Here is a 23,003-nt window from a genome sequence, read left to right on the forward strand (position 1 = left end):
GGCCCTCAGACTGAAGGGTCCTGGGTTCGATCCCAGCCAGGGGCACGTACTTCGGTTGCAGACTCAGCCCCAGTCGCGGCACGTGGGAGGCAACCGATCAGTGTGTCTCTCTCACATCCGTGTTCCTCTCTCTCCCCCCCCCTTCCACTCTGAAAAGCAATGAAAAAAAATATCCTTGGGTGAGGGTTTGAAAAAAAGTGGGCATTTGTTGGCTAGGGCCTTGCATCCGGCGGCGACTGCTGCTGTGAGGCCGTGTGACAGAGCCGTCCCCTAAGACAGCCGCTGCCTGGCTGCTGCGAGCGGGTCCGCTGCGTGGCTCTGGTCTCGCCCGGCTTTAGGAGGCCACATGGGGCCGTCCCCGCAGCGCGGGGGGGGGGGGAAGCAGGTGCGCTTGCGCCCCATTGGCCCAAGCCGGTGTCATGGCCAAGGCGGGGTCGCCAAGGTATTTGTTAAAGGGGGTGACTGGGGAAGGGTCCCGGGACCTGTTCCCACCCTGGCCGCTGCGTTAGCTGGTCCCGGGGGCTGGGAAGGGAGACCGCTGCCCACGGAATATGGGAGAGGGCAGCTCGCGTCCTCGGCGTGGGCGTGGTTCGGGGCCCAGCTGGGTCCCGCCAGCGGGGTCAGAGGACAAAAACAATGACACAGGCGACCCAGGGCCACAGGCTGGCGAGGAAACTGCCGCCACCCTCTGCGGGGTCCCTGCTCTGTGCCCACCAGCCTGGAGGCCTCATGGGCACCCAGCTGGGTAGGTGTCATGGCTGGGACTTGACGGGGCTTAAGTGACAGCCCTCTTCCCTGCCCAAGCTCAGAACGTTTCTTTCTTTAATTTTTTTAAACACATCCCCCCAGCTCTGACCGACCAGCAGGGAGCCCAGGCCAGGGGCTCCCCAGGAGGGTTCAGCCTGGAGCCCCAGGAAAGCGGCGCCCACCGCGGCCTCTGGGAGGGCTGCCGGGCCCCGGCCCCGGCCCCGCCCCTCGGAAGGCATCCTGTACCCACGCAGCTCAGGACACCCCTGCGGCAGCCTCCAAGTCCTGCTGCAGGAAAGAAGCATCTGATATAAAAATGATGGCTCCCTCGCACGCTCGCCACCCCGAGCCCAGAATTAACGACATTAAATCAGGCCTCATGAATTATGCAGAAAGGTTTGTGGTGTGACACGCGACTGTGAAATATCTCTGATGCCAAGAGGTGGCCCGAGACGTTCTTCCATGGCTGCTGTGACAACGGTCTCCCCCTGACACACCGTAACCGTGGACCTGCGGCTTCAGCGTGGCGTGGCCTTACCCCCCCGCCCCCCGCAACAAAGCGCGATTTCCCGGTCGTTTGGCAGCGAGAGAACACGGTTACATGTTCACGTCTTGGAAAGACACTCGGCGCCTTTCAGCTAAAACAATGATTGTGATGTCGAGATGAGGCCTCTGGGGTGTCTCTGTTGACAGGACGTGTGGGATAAATTGTCCAAACATTCACTTTTGCAGAAATGATGGGGATTTTAGGTGACTCTGGAGAGTAGGCAGGCTGCGGAGACGGTGTCACTAATTCCACAACGAGTGACGGATTCCGTGCAGAACATAGAATCTGGAACAAAGCCTGAGGCTAGTGTACCCCGAAGAGAGCCGGGCTGGGCACCCCGCTTCTGGGGCCAGCTCAGAGGCACAGCTCTGTGACCCGAGGCAAGTCATTCCACCTGCTGGGGGGGGGTCCAAATGGGAGGGCTCGGCGTGGGCTGCTGGCCTCCCCGGGGGGCGTGACCGGGCTCACCTCTTCCAGCTTTCTCCCAGTCAGGTACCGGGAAGGGCAGTGTCCACTCTGCAACTCTGTGTGGTCAAGCACCTGCTCTATGCCAGGTGGTGCCCATCTCACAGTTACAAGGACAAGTAGGGTCCACCTCCTGCCCGCAAGGGGCGTGAGGAAGAGCTGCGGAGAAAACAAGCAAAGAAACGCACAAGATAGCCCCGGCCGGTGTGGCCCAGTTGGTCGAGTGTCGTCCGGCGTCCCAAGCCCTGAGAGGTCGCTGGTTCCGTCCAGGTCAGGGCACGTGCCCAAGCTGCAGGCTCGGTCCCCAGGAGGGGGCGTGCAGGAGGCAGCCGACGGACGTTTCTCTCTCTCTCCCTCTCCCTTTCTCTGTCTGAAATCAATAAAAACTTATTTTTTAAAAAAGAAAGAAATGCACAAGATACATGTTTTTAGGGCTAAAGCAGGGTGCGCGGGACCCGGGCAGGAGCAGGGAGGGAGGCGAGATGCAGGAGAGTCACGGCACCTCCCGTGTTCTCGCCTGAGCTGGGTGGGCAGCTGAGGGTGGTTTTCTTCCCCCAGATGGGAGGCAGGGTGGGAAGGAAGGGCAGCTCCTGCGTTGGTTTAACAACAAAAAGCTTTCCTGCTTGTTAAACAACAACAGCTGCTTAGGTGGGAGAGAGTCAGTGACAAACTGTCAGAAAGACGGAAGTGAAAGCGAGTCGAATGTTCGAGCAGCCCCAGGTGGCCGCTGTTACCTCGCTGAGGATGGAGCCTTCCTGTCCCGCGCGGGTCTATAAACTGCTACAGGCTCCCACGCGCTCCGAGCGCCCGCGGGCCGCCCCGGTTAAAGCCGGGCCGGCCGTGGAACCACCAGCTAAGTCGCCGGACAGGCCGGCGCCGAGCTGTCCGCACAAACTGCGTTCCCGTCGGACACGCGGTCGGAGGCGGCCCACGGGCCGGTCGGTGGGAGGGCGGCACGTAATCTGCGTCGGTCCCTGCGACTGAAAAGCGTCCCGTGGCTAAAGCGAAGGGGCTGGATCTGTAGGCTCAGCGTGGCTGCCGAGTGGGAAACGCACGTGTTCTCGCTTGTGTACAATTGGGAAACTCCCCAACCCTATATGTAGTTTATGAATTAACCAGTATTTTTACATTTTGACCAGTATACATAGAAAAAATAATTTTAATGTTAGCCCTGGCTGGTGTGGCTCAGCGGTGGAGCATCATCTCATGCACCCAGAGGTCGCCGGTTCGATTCCCCGTCAGGGCGCGTGTCCGGGTTTCCAGCTCGGCCCCCAGTAGGGGGCGTGCAGGAGGCAGCCAATCGACTCTCATCATTGATGTTTCTCTCTCTCTAAAAAGTAAATAAATAAAAACATTTTTTTAAAAAAGTGAGTAGGAAGCTGACATTCCTCGCAGAGGGGAGGAGCGATAGGGCCTTTAACTCCGTTTGTAATTTTTCTATCTGCACAAAGTATGTCTAAGTGTCCACCTCCAGCAGGGCTGAGCAACTCCCCCAGGACCTGGCCTTTCCACGGACACCGTCTGTGAACTCTGGACAAGACAGCAAAGACCCACCATAAGCAAATCAGCCATGACTTGGAGGCACTGGAGATGAGCACGGCGGCTCCTAGGGGGGAGGCAGCACATGAGGAAGCGCAGGGCACAGATGAGCTTCCGTGACGTGGCTCTGTCTCCAGTAAAAAATCGCCTCGAAGGACAGAGGGCCGAGTTTGGGACAGCCACAGTCCCTGGAAAGGGAGGGGCCGCAGAGGGGAGCCTAAGCTCTGTGCCTCAGCTGTTGGTTAATTGTCTTGCAGTATTTGGCCAGGCTCGTGTCTGTTGGTGCAGGAGGAGGTGCTAACACATATCAGCCCCCTCGTGAAGCTGCTGGTTTAGGGCCACACACGTGTGGTCAACTGCTAAGGCCAGAGAATGGGCGCCCGTCTGGGAATGGAAGGAATCATGGGTTGCATCTCAAACCCAGCAGCTATGGCTAATGCTGGACACAAGCTGACTTTGGAACCTCTGCTCTCATTTGCACGCATGCGCACACAGGCATGTGTGTGTACATAGAGATACACGTGCACATGCATGCGCAGTGTGCTGGTCAATGTTTAACCACTTACTGACTCCCTAGGAATATAAAGCCCTCATTTGTAGCACTTGCCAATTGCTGCGGTGTAAATACTCCCACGTGGCCAATCTCAGACCACCCATGTGAAGTCACGGAACGTGGATTTGGAAAGAGATGCACACAGGGACTCCCTGGGGCTGTTGGGAGCCAGCTCCAGCACCAGCACCAGGGGTGGCCCTTCCCTGGCCCAGCCTCCCCTCCACTTCCAGGCAGCGTCCCTGCCTTGCTGGAGCCTCACCGTGGAGACCCTGGGAAGGCTCCTCTCGCTGACTTACCCCAGGTGTGGGGGGAAGCTGGGGCAGAACTGTAACCACACGTTCCCTGCGGGAACCAGCCTTCCTTGGCCGTATTCTCCCACCGCAGGAAACCGCCTGCCACTACTGGAACCAGGAGATCTCTGCCACTTGGCATCAAAATCGTACCTGTTCGCAGCTGCGTTGCCCTGCAGCTGGGTGGGAGTCCCTCCCTTTTGTTTGGAAACCAGGGATCCTTCGGGGTTCAGGGCCCTCCCCATGCAGAAGGTAGCCAGAAAAAGTAACAGCAGTTTGGCCAGCACCCAGTGCTCTGTGGCCTGGTGCAGAATCCTCCCCGGGGGACTGGGGGGGAGGGTGAGGTGAGGGGCAGCTGCCCGAGGTGGGGTTGGATGCTGACGGCTTGGCCCAGTCAGATGGTCTCATGCTCTCAGGTCACAGCAACCTGCTCCAATGCCTGGGACGCGTCTGGGTTGGGGGGGGAATAGACACCGCCCAGCAGCATCACCGGGAAACCGCAGGCACCGTTCTCAGGAGCCAGGGGAGTTCTGAGAGGTGGGTTTGGAGCCAAAGCAGTTTGGTTTAAGAAGCAGTCTGGGCCGATGGGGGGCAGTGTGGTCAGGAGCCCTTAGCCTGTACCCCTTGTCTGTCCCCTCCTTCCTCTCTCACCCGGGGCCACGTGGCCATCTGCAGCCTCAGACTGGTGAGGTGGCTGGGTGAGGAGTGCATACGTATGTGGCTTGGTGGGGTGGCCTCCAGCGATCCACACGCACCGAGAGGTGACCGGTGTCCAGCGGTCAGAGTAGCAGGGCGGCTAGGAGTGCAGGCGTGCTGTGTGACCTGGGTGTTTCGCTTTAGGTTCCTGTGCTTCCGTCCCATGGGGGGCTGTGACACGCCAAGGCAGGTGCAAGGAAGGAGCCAGGTGGGCAGGCACAGAGCAGTATGGCACGGCGGGCTCCGCTGGTGGCTGCGCCAGGGCAGGTGAGGCAGAAGGGGCAGCGATGGGTGACCCCGGGGCAGAGGCCACAGGGAAGCAAATCCCACACAGCCTGGGGAGAGGGGCCGTTATGGTTGCCTCATGTCCCCCAGAAGATGTTAAAGCCCCGACCCTCCGTATCCTGAATGTGACCGTCTTTGGAAGTAGAATGACTTGAGTTTAAATGAGATCACCTGGGTGGCCCCTCATCCAATATGCCTGTGTCCTTATGAAAGCGGACATTTGGACGCACGCACACCCAGGAAGGACGCCTTGTGCAGGCAGAGGCCGAAGTAGGCCAGGGGAGCCAGAGATCGCCAGCAAACAGCACGGAGGGACACCGGTGAGAACGCCAGGGAAGAGACGGCCATCTACAGGCCAAGGACTCCTGGGGTCACCAGAAACGGGGCGGGAGGCCTGGAACAGTCTGTCCCCCGGTCTCAGAAGGACCCCGCCCTGCTGGCACCTGGATCTCGGACTACCAGCCTCCAGGACTGGCAGAAAATAAAGACATTTCTGTTGCTTAGCTGTGGGGTCTGGGGTGCTTTGTCACAGCTGGCCCCCAAACTAAGACTGTGCCAGCTGCACAGCCCTCTAGGAAGTGGGGAGTCCCCTATCACTGAAGTTATGTGAGCAGCTGCCACACAGAAGGTGGCCATCCTGACGCCCGGGTCCCTCCATCCCTGGAGGGCTCCAACCTGAGCATGGCCGGGGAAGCCCCCGGAGAGCTACGACCAGCCCTGCTCCAGGGGCCAGGTCAGATGGAGGTGGGGAAGGTGCTGGAGAGACAGCTGTCCTCACCCAGGGCCTCACCTGGGTGCTGGCTGGGCTGGCGAAGCTGCAGGAGGCAGGTGTCTGATCCTGGCGACCATCAATCCCGGCCCGAGCAGGTGCACCTGCCACCTCCTGGGGGGGATCAGCCTGCGGAGGGCGCCCCCTGAGCTCCCCTCCTCCCTCCCCCTCCGGGTGGGGGGCAGGGCCCGGGTTTTCAGTCTCTCCAATCCCCACCTCCCGCCCCTGTGCTCCCAGGGGCCTCTGCTGAAGGCAGCAAACAAAAACCACAGGGCTCCGCAGTCATCAATCGCGTTTAATGCGTCGCACAGAGGAACTACACAGGCGTATTTAAGACGAACACTTCTCTATCCTCGCTACCCACTGGACGGGCCTCCTCGGTCCAAAAAACTAAGTCTCAAGACACGTCAGCAGCTACCCCTCCCGGGTCCAACCTTTCACATCCTCACATTACGTTTTTTTTAAAAATTTAATTCAATCCATCCCAGAAGAAAACAAACCAACAGAAACGAACCTGAAGACGTTGACATCGCAAGCCGCGCGGAAATGCGCAATCCGCGCAAAGTAACCAATATATAAGACGTGTGTTTCACAGTTCGCTTTGTTCATCGATAAAAGAATATAAAAATCTTGTTCAACCCAGTGTTAAGTGTATTAAAATAGATCTGTATCGTACAGCACAGTTTCTCCCGGAGACGTGAAGGTGACAGGAGGGCCCGCGGCGGGCAGGGGGCTCCGGCCAGCTCCCTGCTCTGCGGCCCGGGCCGTGCGTGCGGGTCTGGGCCGTGCTCACGCACACACACACGTGTGCCCGATGCAACTCGGCGCTCACGGCGTGACATGCTGGGGGGGGGCCGAGGCTCCCGGGTGCTTATCTGTTTGTTGTGCTAAGTCCCTCGGGACTGGAGAAGCTGGTGGGTGTGAGGGGCGGGCACAGCCCACCCCGGGGTGCGGGAGCCCTTTAAGCCCACGCGCATACTCTCTGCTCTCAAGGCAAGAAGAGGGGCTCTGGAGTCTCCAAAGGCCGCCTCCCCCACCCCCACCCCCACCCCAAGGCCACCGCCCCCTCTTCCTTGCCCACCCTCTGGGTGCCTCGGGTCCCAGCTGCCCCCCGGGGGGCGGTTCCCATTCGTACATGCAGCAGAGACCACTGTGAGCAGAGAAAGACGCCAGCGAGTGCCCCCCCTTCACATTAAATATCTCACAATAAAAACGCCATACAAAAACGTAAGGTTATTTTTTGGCATAGTGTCTGTACTGGCAAGAAACGAGGAGTGGAATACTTCATCGGCTCTTCGAAAGGAGAAAGTAAAAGGCTTCAGTCGGAAGTTGGATTCAACCCAACGCAGAGCACCTGCCCAACGCCTCCCGCACACCGCAGCTCCGTGGCCGCGAAACTCCAGGAGAAAAACGCGCTGACGAGGCGGAGGCGCGGCACGGGCGGGACTTCGGGGCCTGGGACTTGGGCACTGGCAGGGAGCCTGGCAGCGTCCCCTCGGAGCGTGGGCTGGGCAGAGTTTCAAGTCAAATAGCTGCTATTCTTAATGCTAATAATACTGACGGGCGGGTCTGGGCGTTCTGGAAGGTACCTGAGCACCCAGGCCCCGGGCGGGCCCCCTGCGAGGGCAGGGCCTAGAGTCCTACCTAGATTCGCTACCCACTTCTGTCCCACTACCTGCACTACTCAGCTACCTCTGCGGTCCCGGCTCCCCCCCACAGGGCACTGGACAGGCGCTGGCCCTCGCTGCGGGGTGCCCTCACCGCCCCACGGGGCCTGGGGACGGCCGTGCTGGCAGCCAGAGCTGGGCAGTCCCACCACAGCCTGCCCACGGTGCGCCCCACCGGCTGCTGGGGTCCTGCGTGAGCCTGAAGGCCTAGGACTCTCACCCAGCTCCGCCTCCCTTCTTTCCTCTGTCTTTCTCTGTCTGGTTTCATTTCTGTCTGAAATTCATAGTGTTCATGAATTAAGGCTGACAGAACCCTCAGGTCTTGTGAGCAGGGTCCCAGTGACTTTCCATGGGGGTGAAGACGGGTCCCTCTGGGTCAGTTGTGCCCCTGGGGGTGCTGGAGGGCAGAGTGCACGGCTGCTGCTGAGGGCTTGGTCCAGGGCCCAGCCAGCAGCGGGGCGGGGCTGGTGGTCGTCATGGTGACCTGGAGCATCTGCTCTCCCTGAATCAGTCTCAGGAGGGCCCGCAGGCGGTCCAAGGAGGACTGGGTGCCCCTCTGCTGGGCCAGCAGGCTCGTCTTCAGCTCCAGGCATTTCTGTCCGGGGAGAGGGGGGCCAGAGAGAAGGGTCTCAGAATTCATCTGTGCAGGCATCCTGGGCAGCCACCCCTCGGCCCCCTCTCCCAAAGCTGCTCCCTCTTATTGCGGACGCCTGAAAGAAACCAGGCAGATGGCCTCGGAGAAACAAGGCAGGGGAGAAAAGTGGAATTTTTCTCCTGTGTGGCAGCCAGACACACAGGAGTTTATTTTAAATTTAGGGCTAGAAATAGTGCGCAGGAGCATGGGAACCTCTGCTCATGGCTGCCACCTACCTAGCCGCCCACCTGTTTCTCCTCCTGGACGCAGCTCAGAGCAGCTCTGTCAGCTACTGCGCTGCACAGACCTTTAGATCACCAGCCAGCTTTCTCTCTTTCTCTTGCAGGCTGTGTTCTTGTCTTTTTTAGCCTTTATATGTATCAGTCAACACAGTAAAGAGCTAAGGACTAATGCCTCGAGTTAGAGCTTAAACTCCCTGAGACTGTGTCCAAAACTCTAATATAGGAATAATCAGAGTCTCTTCATATTACATTTAAAGAGTTTTACTAGGGCATGGCACTGCTGTACCATCACTGTCACCACCTGCATCATCACCACCACTATGGTCACCATCACCACCACCATGGTCACCATCACCACCATCACCACCATCATCACCATCATCACCACCATCACCATCACCATCATCACCACCATCACCACCACCATCATCACCATCACCACCATCACCACCATTACCAGCACCACCACCACCACCACCACCATCACCACCACCACCATCACCATCACCATCATCACCATCACCACCATCACCATCACCACCACCATTACCACCATCATCACCACCACCATCACCACCATTACCAGCACCACCACCACCATCACCATCATCGCCATCACCATCACCATCACCATCACCACCACCACTACCATCATCACCACCATTACCACCACCATCACCACCATCACCATCATCGCCATCACCATCACCATCACCATTACCATCATCACTACCATCATCACAACCGTCACCATTGTCTTATCACCACCCTAGAGAGGGGAAATCATTATGTTCACTTTACACAAGAGGAAACCGGTTCAGAGACAGACAGGGCCTTGCTAAGCTCAGAGCTGAGAAGGAGCAGAGTCAGATGCTCAGTCTCTTGATAACTGTTTGTTAAATGAGTCACAGAGCTACACGCTCCGCCTTCTGCCACTGGGTGATGTTGGCCGGACAGTGATGCTCCGGACCTGCACCTTGTGGTTCTGGGACAGCCCCTCGCCCACACCGCACCTGACCCCAGCGCACCTTCACCGCCGAGGCCAGGCGCCGGTCGCGGTCCTCCAGCTGCTGGTGCTCGCTCTGCAGCTCGCTGCCCCTCTGCAGCAGCTTCCGCTTCTCCTCTTCTTTGACTAGGAAGAGGGCAGGTGAGCAGTGGGAACCCGAGGTCTATGCCTGCAGGTGCCCCTCCTGCAGGAGCCAGTGGCCCCGGCCGGATGCACAGGGACTGGAACGCCAGCCTCCCACAGTAACTGCGCTGCACACAGGACCAGTCCCAGGGCCCTCCTTCCAGAGTCCTGGCCCAGAACAGCCTCCAACAGGCCCAGAGTGCGCCCAGAGGCCTGGAGGTGGGCTGGAGAGAGGGAGTGGCGCCCCTGCCCATGGCCTACCTGTCTTGTGGGTGACGTAGGAGCGCACAATGGCCAGCATCCCGGTCCAGGGCACGCCTTCGCCTTTCTTCAGGGCCTGGCGGGCAGAGGGGAAGTGAGCAGGCAGACAGGCGGGGACCACCATGCCCTGTGCGTGACCCTGGGGGAGCCACGAGCTCCCTCGGCCGCAGCTCCTCAGCTGGGACAAAGGGACAGGGCCACACCTGTCTCAGGGTCCGGTTCACAGAGGCCGCTCAGCGAGGGCCGGACCTGCTTGTCACCCGGGCCTCAGACAGTGCCTCGCACGAGCAGCCCCGAACTCTTCTTGAACGAACGACTAAACAAATGAGCACTCTGTCTTGTTCCCATGTCCTGGGGACCTGAGAGCCGCAGGGGACAACTCAAGGACCCAGGGAGGCCCCATCATCATGCCAAAGCGGGAAACAACCCCATTCCCTCTCTACATCCCTTCAGAGAGCGGTCACCCCCCCAGGCAGTCTCAGTGCAGGAGCTGCCAGCGCCACAGGGGACAGCCCCACAGTGACATACAGCCCCCCTGGGAAGACGGGCCGCAGAGGGAGTGCTTTTAAAATATATATATATGTTTTTATTGGTTTTTAGAGAGTGAGGAAGGGAGAGGGAGAGACAGATAGAAACACTGAGCGGCTGCCTCCTGCACGCCCCCCACTGAGGGTCGAGCCTGCAACCTGAGCTCGCGCCCTGACTGGGACTCAAACCGGCGACCTCTTGGCACATTGTCAGATGCTCAACCCACCGAGCCACACCGGCCAGGCTAGAGGTAGTGCTTCTGGAAATAGGGATAACTCCCCTATGATTTTGGAAGCAGGACATTCGGTAGGAAAGCAGGCTTTGTAAAAGCAACGGACACTGCCCTCACCACCAGCCACACACACGCTGAACACTTGGGAGAGCTTCTCCCAGGTTCTTATTCTGTACACAGGTTTATATTCTACACAGCTTTCCTCAGACAGCTGACGGTCAAACTATACAGCAGCTATAAAGGCTTTTTAAAAAAAACAAACAACTTAATTCCATATAGTGAACAAGTCCCAAAGAATCGCAAGATCTTTATAAAAAAAATCATTTTCAATGATCACATACATCACTGAGTTCATTTCACCACCTCACTGCTAGGAGGTCAGGCTGGTCCCATCTTTTCCATTTTATAAATGGGGGGGGGGGCTTCTTTGTGCACAGGATTTTTATCTGTATTTGGATTATATCCTTAGACTACATTCCCCCAAGCAAGATTCTGGGTGTTAAAGGCACACACATTTTTAAGTTTCTTTGTAAACTGCTGCAATGTGTTGGAGTGCCCGTCTCCCCGCATTGTCACCTGAAGGGCACGTTATTGTTTTTGCTAATTTGATAGCTTTTCATTTGTGCCATTACTAGTTTTTTTACCCTCACCTGAGGATGTTTTTTTAAATGGGTTTTCAGGGAGAGGAAGGGAGGGACAGAGAGAGAGAGGGACAGAGAGAGAAATCAATGAGAGACAGAAACATCGATCAGTTGCCTCCCACACTCGCCCTGACCGGGAATTGAACCCACAACCTTTTGGTGGACAGGACGACGCCTGAACTGAGCCACAGGCCAGGGCTGCATCCTGACTATTTTTGCAGTTTCCGTTCTACCTGGGGGGAGCCTGGAGCCCAGAGGAGTCCAGAGTCAGATAGGCGCAGCGGGGAACCCCAGCTGGGTCCAGACCAGGGCTCCCCACCCCGCAGTGTCTGCGAGGCCCTGGTGGGGGGCTGCGCCACAGGGCGGCCGGTGACGGGTGATCAGCGAGGCTGGGAAGGCAGGCTCTACGCCCAGCCCCTCCTCACCCCCCTCTGCCCTCCCCATCTCCACCCTGCAAGGGGGCCACCCGGGAAGCACAGGCCGGGGCAGGGGCTCACCCCCCCACGGGACCCTCACCCCATACCTTCTGCTGGCACTTGGGGCACACCCACACGCCCTTGGGCGCTGCCTTGAGGGGGGGGTCCAGGCAGCTGAGGTGGTAGGCCCCCGGGCAGGTGCCGCAGGGCTGCAGGTTGGCCCCTCTCTTGCAGGCGGCGCAGAGCTCGTCGTGGGTGATCTCACTCTGAAAGAGAAGGCCGGAGGGGGAGCAGGTCTCCAGGCAGCTGCCTCCCTACCCGTTTGTGTCCCAACCACGATTTTCAGTGGCTCTGGGAGAGAGGGATGAGCCTGAACGTGACCAGGAGGAACAGCGGGGTCCTAGGGCGCCCATGGGCGCATTTGCTGGGTGTTCGAGTTGGGCGTGGAGGGGCTCCAGTGTCCTGACTCTTCCACCGCGAGACAGGACTCCAGGTGTGGGGCAGTGTGGGGGTCCCGCTCTGAGGCTGAGGAAACAGCCTCCCTTGGGGTCTGCATTGTCCCGGGGCTCCTGTCTGGGCTGGGGCGGGCCGGTTGTCACAGGGCTCCCCCACGGGGTCCCTGTGTATGCACTGTGCGGGGAGGGGGCTGTGCGATTTGCGTGTTTCACGGTCCTCTCCAGTCCTCTCAGCAGCACCTCGATCTAACCTGGTGTCTCCAACATCCTGGTTGGTTACCGCACGTCCCGCCCGCCCCACGGGTTGCTGGGAGGACTCACGGATAAGGCGCAAAAGCACAACCAGGTAGGAACCCAGGGAAGGGTAGCTTCCCCTTTCCTCAGAATGATCATCTATAGTCATCATCATGTGGTCATTCAGCCTCTGCTTACACACCTCCAGGGACAGGGGGCTCACTACCTCTCAAGCCTTGGCTGCCCTGCACAGCCCTGAGAGTGAGGAGCCATTCATAGCCACGCCTCCCGTGACCTGCACGATCTCCCACCACCCAACAGAAACCTTTCTCCCTGCACTTTACATCTGTTCTCTATCCATGTGTCAGTATCTCCCACCTTCAGACTTGGAAGGGACCAGCAGGCTCTCATCTGGGATGACGAGTGCCACTGGGACACTAGATCCCAGGCCGTCCCTGAAGGAGGCCTCAGAGACCCTGCCCTCACTTCTAGTTTCAGTTCAAGGCCCCAGAGAGGGTGAGCCGCTTGCCCACAGTCACACAGTGAGCTGGAGGTGGAGCCAGGACCAGCATCTGGGTCTCCTACCTCTGCACCAATGCCCCTCCAGCACTGTGGGCTCTGCGGGAGCAGGGCTTGGGCTCGAGGTGTCTCCTGTCCCTATGCCAGCACGGGCTGGGCATGGGGTGGCTTCAGACAAAGGCTACCAGGTCACCAGCACCGATCATGGCAGTGCAGGCTCATTGTGGAGATAACACAGTGTGACTGGAGTCTACACCCATCACTTACTGCTTCTCAGCTGCTGGAACATTACAGGCATGTGGGGACCGGAAAACTCTTAGAATTAGATCTAAAACTTAGTACCTAAAGCCCTGAGTAAATTCTGAGCTGTGCCCTCAAATGAGGTCACAACCAGCCAGTGTCCTGGGGGGCAGGGACGTGCATATGCATGCGGGATTAGGGTCTCACAGGGTCACAGAAATGTGGATGAATGGGGCAAGGCCCTGGGGCCTGCCAAGTCAACCCTTCAAGGGGTGCACAGTGAGGACCAGAGAGGGGCAGCTCTGCCCAGGATCACACAGTGAGGCCAGGCAGAGTCTGGAAGAGTCCAACTGGCACCCAGGTCGTTGTGGCTCCCGGGGTCCCTGCGTCCTCAGCAGTGGGCAGGGAGGGCCCAGCTTGAACCTGCGGGCTGTCCCCGGCAGTGATGTCTGACTGCCGGGCAGGCTGGAGAGTGGACTGGGTGCAAAGCTCTCAGCGCCGAGGGCAGGGCCCAGAGGCCCTCTGCTCGGCTCCAAGGCAGCAGGACACTGGCCCCTCACCCTTGCCAGCAGTGACCCTACCTGGACTATTGAAAGCATGCCCCACCCCCAGGTATGAAGAGAGGGGACACATACCTTCCAGCAGGGGTCCTCATTGGCTAGCACAGGGAAGAAGGGCGGAGAGCATGTTAGTGGGCATCTGGGGAGCCAGCCGGGACTGGAGTCCAAGAGGCTCCGTGTGGCCAGGTTCTCACCCAGGGCGTGACGGGAGCGTCACAGGCCCCAGCAGCAGCTGGTTGCCACCCAGGGCACGGGGGGACTAAGAGTCTCTGTCCTCGTCACAGCCAGGGCCCAGCACGGCCCAGGCTCAGCACGGCCCAGGCTCACCACGGCCGGCCGGAGGTCCTGAGGAACGTGGCCGCTGCGAGCTGTCCAGCAGAGGGAACTATCGCGCCGGCGAAAATAAGTGGCTCCTTTGACTCTGTTTTTGCCCGTAACCCACTCTCACTCATCTTAGTGATCAGACCAGCCTGCAGGTAGTGCCAGCCAGCACCCCACAGTTGGCACAGTGCTGCCACGGGCTCATTTTATATCAGTAAACCGAGGCCCAAGCAGGCGACCGGCCATGTCAAAAGCCGGAGTCCCGAGAAGAGGACAGTCACTTCCTGCCCTTAAGACTATTTGCTGTTTTCTAATTGAAAATAAAAGGCAACCTCCCGGTGGATGTTATATTCGCGGATGTCGGTTTCTCGGACCCTGAGGCTGGCAGAGGAGGGAGGTGCCCATGCACCCGGGGGTGAGGGCCTCAGGTGAGGTCCCACCTGCCAGTGCTAGGGACCCAGTGTCTTATTGTGCAGGGGCCCGAGGCGCAGGGGAAGGTCTGGCCCTGGCCACACAGCTCTGACCACACAGAGTCAGAGGCGGGCGGGGCCGAGGCCCCAGGGTTCCCGTGTGCAGCCTGGGCCCCGTCGCTGCCCGGGGCAGGCACACCGGGTGAGTGAGGCCTGGGGAGCGCCATCCGCCCATGTGGGGGGGCGGGGAGGTTCTCTCCAGGGCTGTGTGGTGGCAGGTGGCGCCTGGGCAGGGCCACGGGGCAGAGGCCATGAAGCCAAGTCTGCAGATGCAGGTGCAGGGGGACGGGGTAAGGGGGTGAGTGCCCCTCCTGTCACACAGTCCTCACCCCCACCCGGGGCAGTTCTGTAGTGGGCAGGTCCTGCCGCAGTGGCCTTTGCCACCATGGGGCCTGGCTCTGCTCAGGGCCACACCCGGGGGTGGGACAGAGAGGCAGCCTGCAACCCGGGGTCTGGGCCCCAGCCCTGCGCCTGTCAGACGCGGGCACGCTCCACCTGCTCCCTCCCCGAGCAGCGTGAGGATGAAGGAGGCCTGGCCTGGGGGCCTGGGGGCCTGGGGGGCTGTAACCGCTGCCCACCAGAAAGCACCTGCATCGATGCCGAGGCCGGGTGCTCAGGCCAGGAGTGGAGGCCACCGAAGCCCTGGCCCCGGAGCAGCCCGGGCAGAAGCCGCGGGCCCCCCTGCTTACCTCGTGCTGTGAGAAACAGGGGGCTGTTCAGATAGTTGGACGCCAGCCGCTTCCTCTGCAGGGGACATAAAACGAAACAAAACCACCCGTTGTGTAGAGCCCTCCTCAGGCTACGATCCCTGCCCAGGACTCACCGGGACAGGCTCCCCACCCAGGCTCTGGGCTCTGCTAGACGCCCATGCCCGGGGGCAGGCACGGGGACAGGTGCCGGGGACGCAGGGCAGGGGAGAGGCACGTGCACGGGGCAGAGGCGGTCGGCAGGGGCAGGTCAGCAAAGGCCCTGCCCCTCACCAGGGCGGAGTGGTCTCCGCTCCCTGTGGGACCATCGGACACACCAGGAAGGACGGACTAGGACCCACATTGGGGCAACTCAGTAACGGAGCAGACATCTGGTCCCCCACCTGCCTGTCTCCGTATCTTCTCTCCCGGCTGGTTCGGGAGTCAGGTGGGGAAATGGGTGTGTCACGGATTAGCTCCCAAACCCCATATCGTTTTAAAAAAATTTTATTGATTTTTAGAGAGAGGAAGAGAGAGAGAGAGCAAGAGAGAAACATTGATGTGAGAGCAGAGCATGGATCAGCTGCCTCCTGCACACCCCCACCAGGGATTGAGCCCCAAACCTAGGAATCAGACCAGCAACTTTTCAGTGCACAGGATGATGCCCACACTGGCCGGGACCCTAAACTCCGCTTTTGGCATGTGGCCCAAGAACACTGGTTCCAGACAAGGTGTGGTCCTTGTGCGTCACGGGGAGATGGAAGTTTCCGGTGCCTTCCAGAAGGGGGGCTCTACCACTCACGGCCACGCTGGTCTGGGCCTTGGTGGTTCTCTGTGGCTCTGGCTGTGATTGCTCAGAAAGATTGTTCTAGAATTCTGTGTGTGGCTTTAAACCAGCCTCTCTGGATGTGGTCGGGCTGTGGTCAGGGCGTCAGGAGGAACCCGTGGAAGGGCTGCCCTTGACCCTACGCATGTGTCCAGGGCCCAAGGTCATAAGGCTCTGCTTTGGCTCCTGATTTGCTCACAGGTCATCTTTGGCCCCTGCCACAGACTCCAGAGACCAGGGTCTGGCTCTGCAGACCCAGGGCAGAGCAAAGGCTCATCCATAACCCAGCAAAGGGAACAGGGCTCTCGTCAAACAGAGAATCTGCCACTCTCTGGGCAAGGCCGAGAAAGCTCGGTGACACTCCTACGAACAGGCACAGTGCTCGAGACCCTGTCTCAGGGACAGGGCTGCCCTCCCACCAGCTGAGTTCCCGTTCATAAGATGCGGGTCAGGGACAAGTGGGCCAGGCTGACCGACACCCAGGGAGGCGAGCGGGACACCTTCCTGACCCCCCCCCAGGCCCCGCAGAGCCTCACGGCCTCGGGGGTTGTGGCTCTGTGTCAGAGAGCTGACCCCAGCTTTGGACTTCGGGGCCCTAAAAACACTGCTTCTAGTCTAGGGACAACTCCAGGTGTCACTCCCCGCGGCCTGTGACCGGGAGACATGCCCAATGATCGGGTGAAGGCTCAGGAAGCCACCATACTCTGCAGCCCCGCACCCAGGGCAGCCCATGTGAGGGACACAACCGGCATTTCCATCTCAATGGACCCTGAACTCAGGGGTGAGGAAGGACAGGGTTTATTTACTGTCCCCCCAGCTCCCAGCCCAGCAGGGGGGTGAGGGCGGCCAGCCCGGGAGCCCCTCCCCGCAGCACAGGGCGGGCGGCCTCACCTCTGTCTCCAGGAGGCCGCTGTACGCGGGGTTGGCGGTGCTTCTCCGCTTCCGCTCCTGGCGCTTGCTCTGGATCTCTGAAAGGCAGAGCCCGGTCACCCGCCCCGTCCTGCCGGGAGCCCCGAGCGCCTCCTCCGCGGGCCCGGCCACGGCGTCCCCGCCCGCCCCCCAGCCTCTGTCTGCACAGCAGCGGCCCCATGGTGCCTGGAACAGGTTGGGGTCACCCAGCATCGCTCCCTCTGAGGCGGGACCGCTCTGCTGGGCTCAGGCTGGAGGAGGGGTGGGCAGGGAGGTGGCAGGGACCTGGAATCCAGGTACCCACTCTTGGCTTGGGGACCCCTGTATGACCATCATCTAACCTGGGGCTGTCTCTCTTGGGACCCTCAGGACAACAGGTGCCCGTTGGTCAAATGCTGGCCTGGCTGAGCTGCAGAGCGAGGCCTAGGGATCCTGGGGGGACCAGGCGCAGACCTGCTGCTCGGGGAGCCGCGCCCCATGAAGCCCCAGGCATGGAGCCTCCCAGAGGACTGGTGTGGCACGTGCTGTGTGCAGGGACAATGGCCATGTGTGCTTCCTTCGCTCCGTCTCCCCCCCCCTCCTGCTTTGCCGCCAGGAGGGACCTCTGACCGGCTGCCCCGGGTGTAGCTGCTTCGGCCTCATTTTCTAACCCCCGTAGCTTGGCCCTGACTTATTTTCAAACCTTTTCAATATTATTCGTGCATTTCCCGCAGGCACCTCGGGAAATCAGGGTGCAAATATAGTAGCTATTTATAGTGCCATGGCCGGGGGAGAGTTTTCAAAACGAGAATTATTTATAAAAATCAAAGTAATAGCCGCGGTAGACTAGCAAAGCCCTTTGCTCTCGGTCCCCACAACAACCCTGCGAAGTTGGAAGAAGCCGTCGGTGAGGAGACTGAGTGGGGTTCAGAGCGGGGCAGGAGCTTGCCCGAGGTCACCCAGCTCTGAGCAGCACGTGCGGGACCCGAAGGCGGCACTTCCGACAGGCCACGGGCCCGACCCCTGCTGCCCCCAGGGCTCCAAAGTCAGAGCATAAGCAGCTCTCAAGGCCGCCGAGCCCGGCCGGGCCCCTGACACCCGATTCAACAGGAGCCTTCGGACACTCGGGTGGAAAGCTCAGGGGCGCCCAGCCCTCCCCGCAGGGCTGCTCGGCTGGGCTTCCCCCCGGAGCCAGGCCGCGGAGCCCAGGGTCCGGGAGGCTGAGCAGGTCCCTGCCCTTCCCTACCCCCCACCGGGACCGACCCAGCTGCCACGGAGAGCAAGTGTCCCGGGAACCAAAGGGGGTGGCCAGCCCCAGCCCATCCATGCCGCGGGACCCTTACCTTCCAAGTGCTCCGTGGTGACCAGGCCCAGCGCGACCATGAAGGCGATTTTCTGAGGGAAGGAAACGGGGACGGGTTAGTGTCACAGACGTTCCTTGTCGGGGTGCGCGTGCGGGTCTGGAGGGCGGGACGGGAGTCCTGGGGCAGCCCCGCCGCTGGGGTTTGTCTGGCGTTTCCTCGGGGGCGCAGCGGGCCGTGGGTTTGGGGCAGAAGACAGAGGGGAGGGGCCGCCTCACAATCCGGTCAGGGGACGAGCTGCCCACCGGCCAGGGCGACGCCGACCCGGCCGCCCGGCGAAGGCGTGCCTGTCCCGTTTCCCACGGGGACTTGCCCGTGGTCTCTGGGAGGAGGTCCCCACGCACAGCTCACATCACGGAGCCGGGCACCACTGGGGCTTTTGGCGGGCACCATGGACACTTAACAATTGTACGTAGTAGACTTTATCAGTTTTTCCCTCTGCAGTGTTTGGATTTTTGACTCTTGGCCAGAGGCTCTGGGGTTACAAAGCAAGCCGATTCTGTTCTCTTTGAGTACCTATGTTTCACGTTTTACATTTAGATTTTTTAAAATGTTTTTACTAGATTTTTAGAAAGAGAGGGAGGGAGGGAGAAAGAAACAGAAACATCGATGTGAGAGAAGCGCTGATCGGCCGCCTCCTGCACGCCTCCTACAGGGGATCGCGCCCGAAACCCAGGCGTGTGCCCGGCCGGGAATCGAACCCGCGACCTCTCTGTGCACAGGCCGCCGCTCAACCCCTGAGCCACACCAGCTGGGCTACATTTAGATTTTTTATCCATTTGGAGTTTATCTGAGAATAAATGGGAATCAGCGGGCATATTTATCAGGCTGACGTTAAATTTATAAATTAACTTAGGGCACACCGACAACTTTATAATAAACCCCTGCCCGAACCATCCTGTGCCTCTATTTTTTTGTCTTCAGGGGTTTTAAACTTTCAAGGGGGTGCTGAATCCTTTTATTGTAGCAGACAGGGCACCCAAGAGTCATCCCGACGGGGGGGGCTTGGATGGATCCCAAGAAGGGGGTGACCTGGTTCTTTCTGAATTCGGGAAGGTCCTCCCAGCCGCAGAGTGAAGAGCCAGGGAGGAGCCCATCTAGGGGCAGGGGGGCCAGAGCCTGGGGAGAGACAGGCAGGAACGGGGCCTGGCAAGGGGATGGCGTGGGGGGTGGGCTGCATCCGTGGGCACACGTGTGGCCCCCAGAGGCCGCGGGGCTGGGGGCGGGGAGCCAGCAGGACGGGATGCAAACTCAGGCAGCCGGTTCTAGAACCCGTGCCGACCCCCCCCGGCGCAGCGAGGAGACCCAGGAGACCCCTTGGCTGAGACCTGGGCCCACCGGGCCAGTCCCCACTCGCAGCCCCGACTGCACAGGGCGGCTGTGCCCGGGGCTCGTCCGCCTGCTCCCCGTGAGGCGTCCCCGCCCCTGCGCAGCGGTTCCCAGGCCACAGCCACCCTACCTCGGGGTTCTCCTGGCTCGGGGGCCGGTCTTCCTTCTTTTTGGTGGCCTGAGCTCCCTGAGATGGCTCCTCCGTGGGAGGCCGTGACTCTGCCGAGCGTGACTCCGCCGTGCTCTCGGGCTGGGTCTGCACTTGAGGCTGAATGATGATGACCTGGGAGATATGGCGGGGGGGGGGTGAAGGGGGCGGGGGTGAAGGGGTGGGGGAGGGTGAAGGGGTGAAGGGGGGTGAAGGGGTGGGGGAGGGTGAAGGGGTGAAGGGGGTAAAGGGGGCGGGGGTGAAGGGGTGGGGGAGGGTGAAGGGGTGAAGGGGGGTGAAGGGGTGGGGGAGGGTGAAGGGGTGAAGGGGGGTGAAGGGGGTGGGGTGAAGGGGTGGCAGGGAGGGTGAAGGGGGCGGGGGGTGAAGGGGGTGGGGGTGAAGGAGGTGGAGGTGAAGGGGGACAGGGGGTGAAGGGGGCGGGGGATGAAGGGGGGCAGGGGGTGAAGGAGGTGGGGGGTGAAGGGGGCGGGGGGGTGAAGGGGAGCGGGGATGACTATTTGTGAATCACAAAGGGAAGGAGCATCCATTTTCCTGCTGACTTGCCCCAGAATCCTCTGGATGGAACATAACGCCCCCATTTATATCCACGGGGGGAAAAACGTTAAGATCCCCAGTAGAAAGAAGGGCAAAGAATATCTTTAAACAAGTCCCACAAAAGAAGTCAGAATTCTTGAAAAGCACAGGGAAGACATTCAAGCTTAATCATAACCAAATAAAGTCAACTTTCAATAGCGAGTGTCTGTTCCCACCAATTGAACGAGCCAAAAGTGCTTAAAACGACAGCACCGAGGGCTGGGGAGGCGGCAGTGAGACAGGAACATTCATCCGACAAACACCAGCTGAGCCGCCCGCTGGACCAGCTCAGGCCGGTCCCTGGGACCCGCGGTCAGACCGGAGCCCGCGAAGAACTCTTCAGGCCGTTGGACGCCCTGGGGACACGGTCCCTGGGTGTGAGGCTCAAAAGCATAACACCACCCCGGCCGGCACGGCTCCGCGGTTCAGCATCGGCCCGGGAACCAGGAGGTCGCGGTTCGATTCCCGGTCAGGGCACAGGCCCGGGGTGCGGGCTCGATCCCCAGTCGGGGCGTGCGGGAGGCAGCCGATCAATGACTCTCATCACTGATGTTTCTCTCTCTCTCCCCCTCTCCCTTCCTCTCTCTCTAACATCAATAAAAACATATTTTAAAAAAAACACAACACTCCAGAAGGAAACTGTATGCAGTGACCAACGGTGCCGACATTCAGGCTGGGGAATGGAAGGGACACGGCCACAAACAAGAGGGGGCAGCCCGGCAGGCCCCAAACTGGGAACAGAAAAAGCCGCCAAAGAGAGGGCGCGGCCCCTTCCACACAGCCCCACAGGCCCCTCGAAGCACAGTCAGAAGGAGCTCGGAGGGGAACAGGGAGACGATCTTAGTTTGTTCTAAATCTTGGTAAGAAATCATAGATTTTTCCATTCAGACCCCTGGGGTCCAAGAAAGTCCGTGGCTACCCAAGCCCACCAGCAGAGGCTCTTCCAGGCCTCCCTTCCGCCCGGGTCTGATGGGTTAATTAATTGTCCCAAAGAATGAAATAACTCACCCACTGACCAGCGGTTCCCGTTGTGCTGGTATTAATGAGCTCAGCCCTATATTCTTTCAGCCGCACACCCCTCGGCTTGGCCCTCACGTATCCGCGGATCCACGCGATCCCTCCCGCAGTCACACCCATCCACCCGGCCGTCCCCCGGCCGTCCCCCGGCCCGGGCTCGTGCCCCAGGCCCCCCCCCCCCTGGGGCCGGCGCCTCCGGCGGGCGCAGCCTCACCTTGCTGTCGGCACTGATGAGGAGGGGCTGGACTTTGATGCTGTCGCTGACCACGGACACGGCGGTGCTGGGGGCGATGGCGGCATTGCTGGGGGCCGTGGAGATGATGGCGTAGGCCACCCCGGCGCTGCTCAGGGAGGAGGTGATGGCGGCCGGCTCGGCGAGGGCCTGGGGCTGGCTGCCGGGCGCCGGCACATGGCTCACGGTGTTGTTGGCGGTGGGGAGGGCTGGGCTGGGGTTCTTGATACTGACCACGGTGGCCTTCTGGAACGCTGGCGGCTGCTTGGGCGGCCGGTCCCGGCCCGGCGTGATGGGGAGGCTGTCAGGAATCAGAGTCTTTGGCCTAACCTGGGGGCAGACAGGCAGAAAGACAGGTGAGCGATGACAGGCATGGCCCAGGGGCAGCCCCGAGCAGAGCCAGGACGCGGGAGGACAGAGCGCGAGCGCCGACATGGCCTGGCTCGCGGACCGCCCGCATCAGAGGCGAGGGGACCAGCCGAGGCCGCCCACGTCCTGAGCTGGCACTGACCGGCCAGGGGGCTCAGGAGGAGCCACTCCGGGCCTGAGTCCCTCCCAGCCCAACGCAGAGAGAACAGTGTGACCAGAGCAGGACGGGGGGGGCGGGGGGGCGGGGGGGCAGCGGACGGATGAGTCAGAGGGACCGTGGGTGCAGTGGGAGCCTGTCCCCATCAAGGTGCAAGGCTGCAAAGCGCCCTGGCACCAACACAGACGCCGCGCGCGGAAGGCTGCAGGCAGGCTCCCGGCCCGTGCCTGCTCCGGGACGCAGCGACGGCTCTGGGACGGCGGTTCCGTCTCTGAGGAGGACCAGCAGCCAGGGGCCCAGCGGTGATCTCCAGTTCATGTCAAGGGAGGCTGCTCCGAGCTCTGCCCGCTCCTCCTGGTCACGGGGTTTGCCCACGTGCTCTGGTTCACACGGTGAACCAGGATCTGAAGGCGGGTGAGCCGGGCCCAGACCACACGGGCCGGACTTTGAATATTGGCTCAGCCAGGGGCTCAGGGTTCTGCTCAAATGCGTGGGTGGGAGGAAGAAGGTTGGGGGAGGCGCAGAGGCCAATGATGAGTGACTGTGAAGACAGCACAGGCCTGCATGTGTGTGTGTGTGTGTGTATGTGTGTGTGTGTGTGTGTGTGTGCACGCACGTGTGTGTGTGAACCCATGTTATGGTGGAGAGCGGGGTGGGGCCTCGGACTTTGACAAGTGAGAGGTGCACGTGGGAGTGAGAACTCCAAGGAAAGCAGCACCAGTCTTGATCAGAAGCACCGACCCAACCCTCCCTTGCTCCAAAGCCTTCACAGCTCCCTGTTGCCCTCAGGTCACTGACGGGCAAAACCCAGCTCCGTGGCCTGATACGTGAGGCCCCCAAAGGCCCCTGTTGACATCTCCGCCTCTCTGCCTGCTCTGACCGCCCCTCCCAGTGCTGTGAGGACTGTGATTCTGGCCCCCCCACTGCCCACGGCCTCCATTTCTCATCCTTGTAGC

At 60.5% G+C, this 23,003-nt stretch overlaps 1 protein-coding gene across 1 annotated transcript in view; it reads right to left on the reverse strand.

Annotated features, from left to right (window-relative positions):
- Positions 1 to 7,695: 7,695 nt before the first annotated feature.
- Positions 7,696 to 23,003, reverse strand: part of PHF21B (PHD finger protein 21B) — a 50,061-nt gene continuing 34,753 nt past the window's right edge. Inside the window, exons 4-13 of the mRNA XM_087814022.1 lie at positions 21,504 to 21,851; positions 19,661 to 19,813; positions 18,184 to 18,235; positions 16,844 to 16,920; positions 15,130 to 15,184; positions 13,725 to 13,747; positions 11,749 to 11,907; positions 9,825 to 9,900; positions 9,463 to 9,566; positions 7,696 to 8,153 (exon numbers count right to left, since the gene is read on the reverse strand). Coding sequence (XP_087670148.1) covers positions 7,935 to 8,153; positions 9,463 to 9,566; positions 9,825 to 9,900; positions 11,749 to 11,907; positions 13,725 to 13,747; positions 15,130 to 15,184; positions 16,844 to 16,920; positions 18,184 to 18,235; positions 19,661 to 19,813; positions 21,504 to 21,851 — 1,266 coding nt within the window. The 3' untranslated portion in view covers positions 7,696 to 7,934. The remainder of the gene's footprint in view (positions 8,154 to 9,462; positions 9,567 to 9,824; positions 9,901 to 11,748; positions 11,908 to 13,724; positions 13,748 to 15,129; positions 15,185 to 16,843; positions 16,921 to 18,183; positions 18,236 to 19,660; positions 19,814 to 21,503; positions 21,852 to 23,003) is intronic.

This window comes from Miniopterus natalensis, chromosome 2, assembly GCF_054644295.1.
Source record: "Miniopterus natalensis isolate mMinNat1 chromosome 2, mMinNat1.hap1, whole genome shotgun sequence".
Lineage (NCBI taxonomy): Eukaryota > Metazoa > Chordata > Mammalia > Chiroptera > Miniopteridae > Miniopterus > Miniopterus natalensis.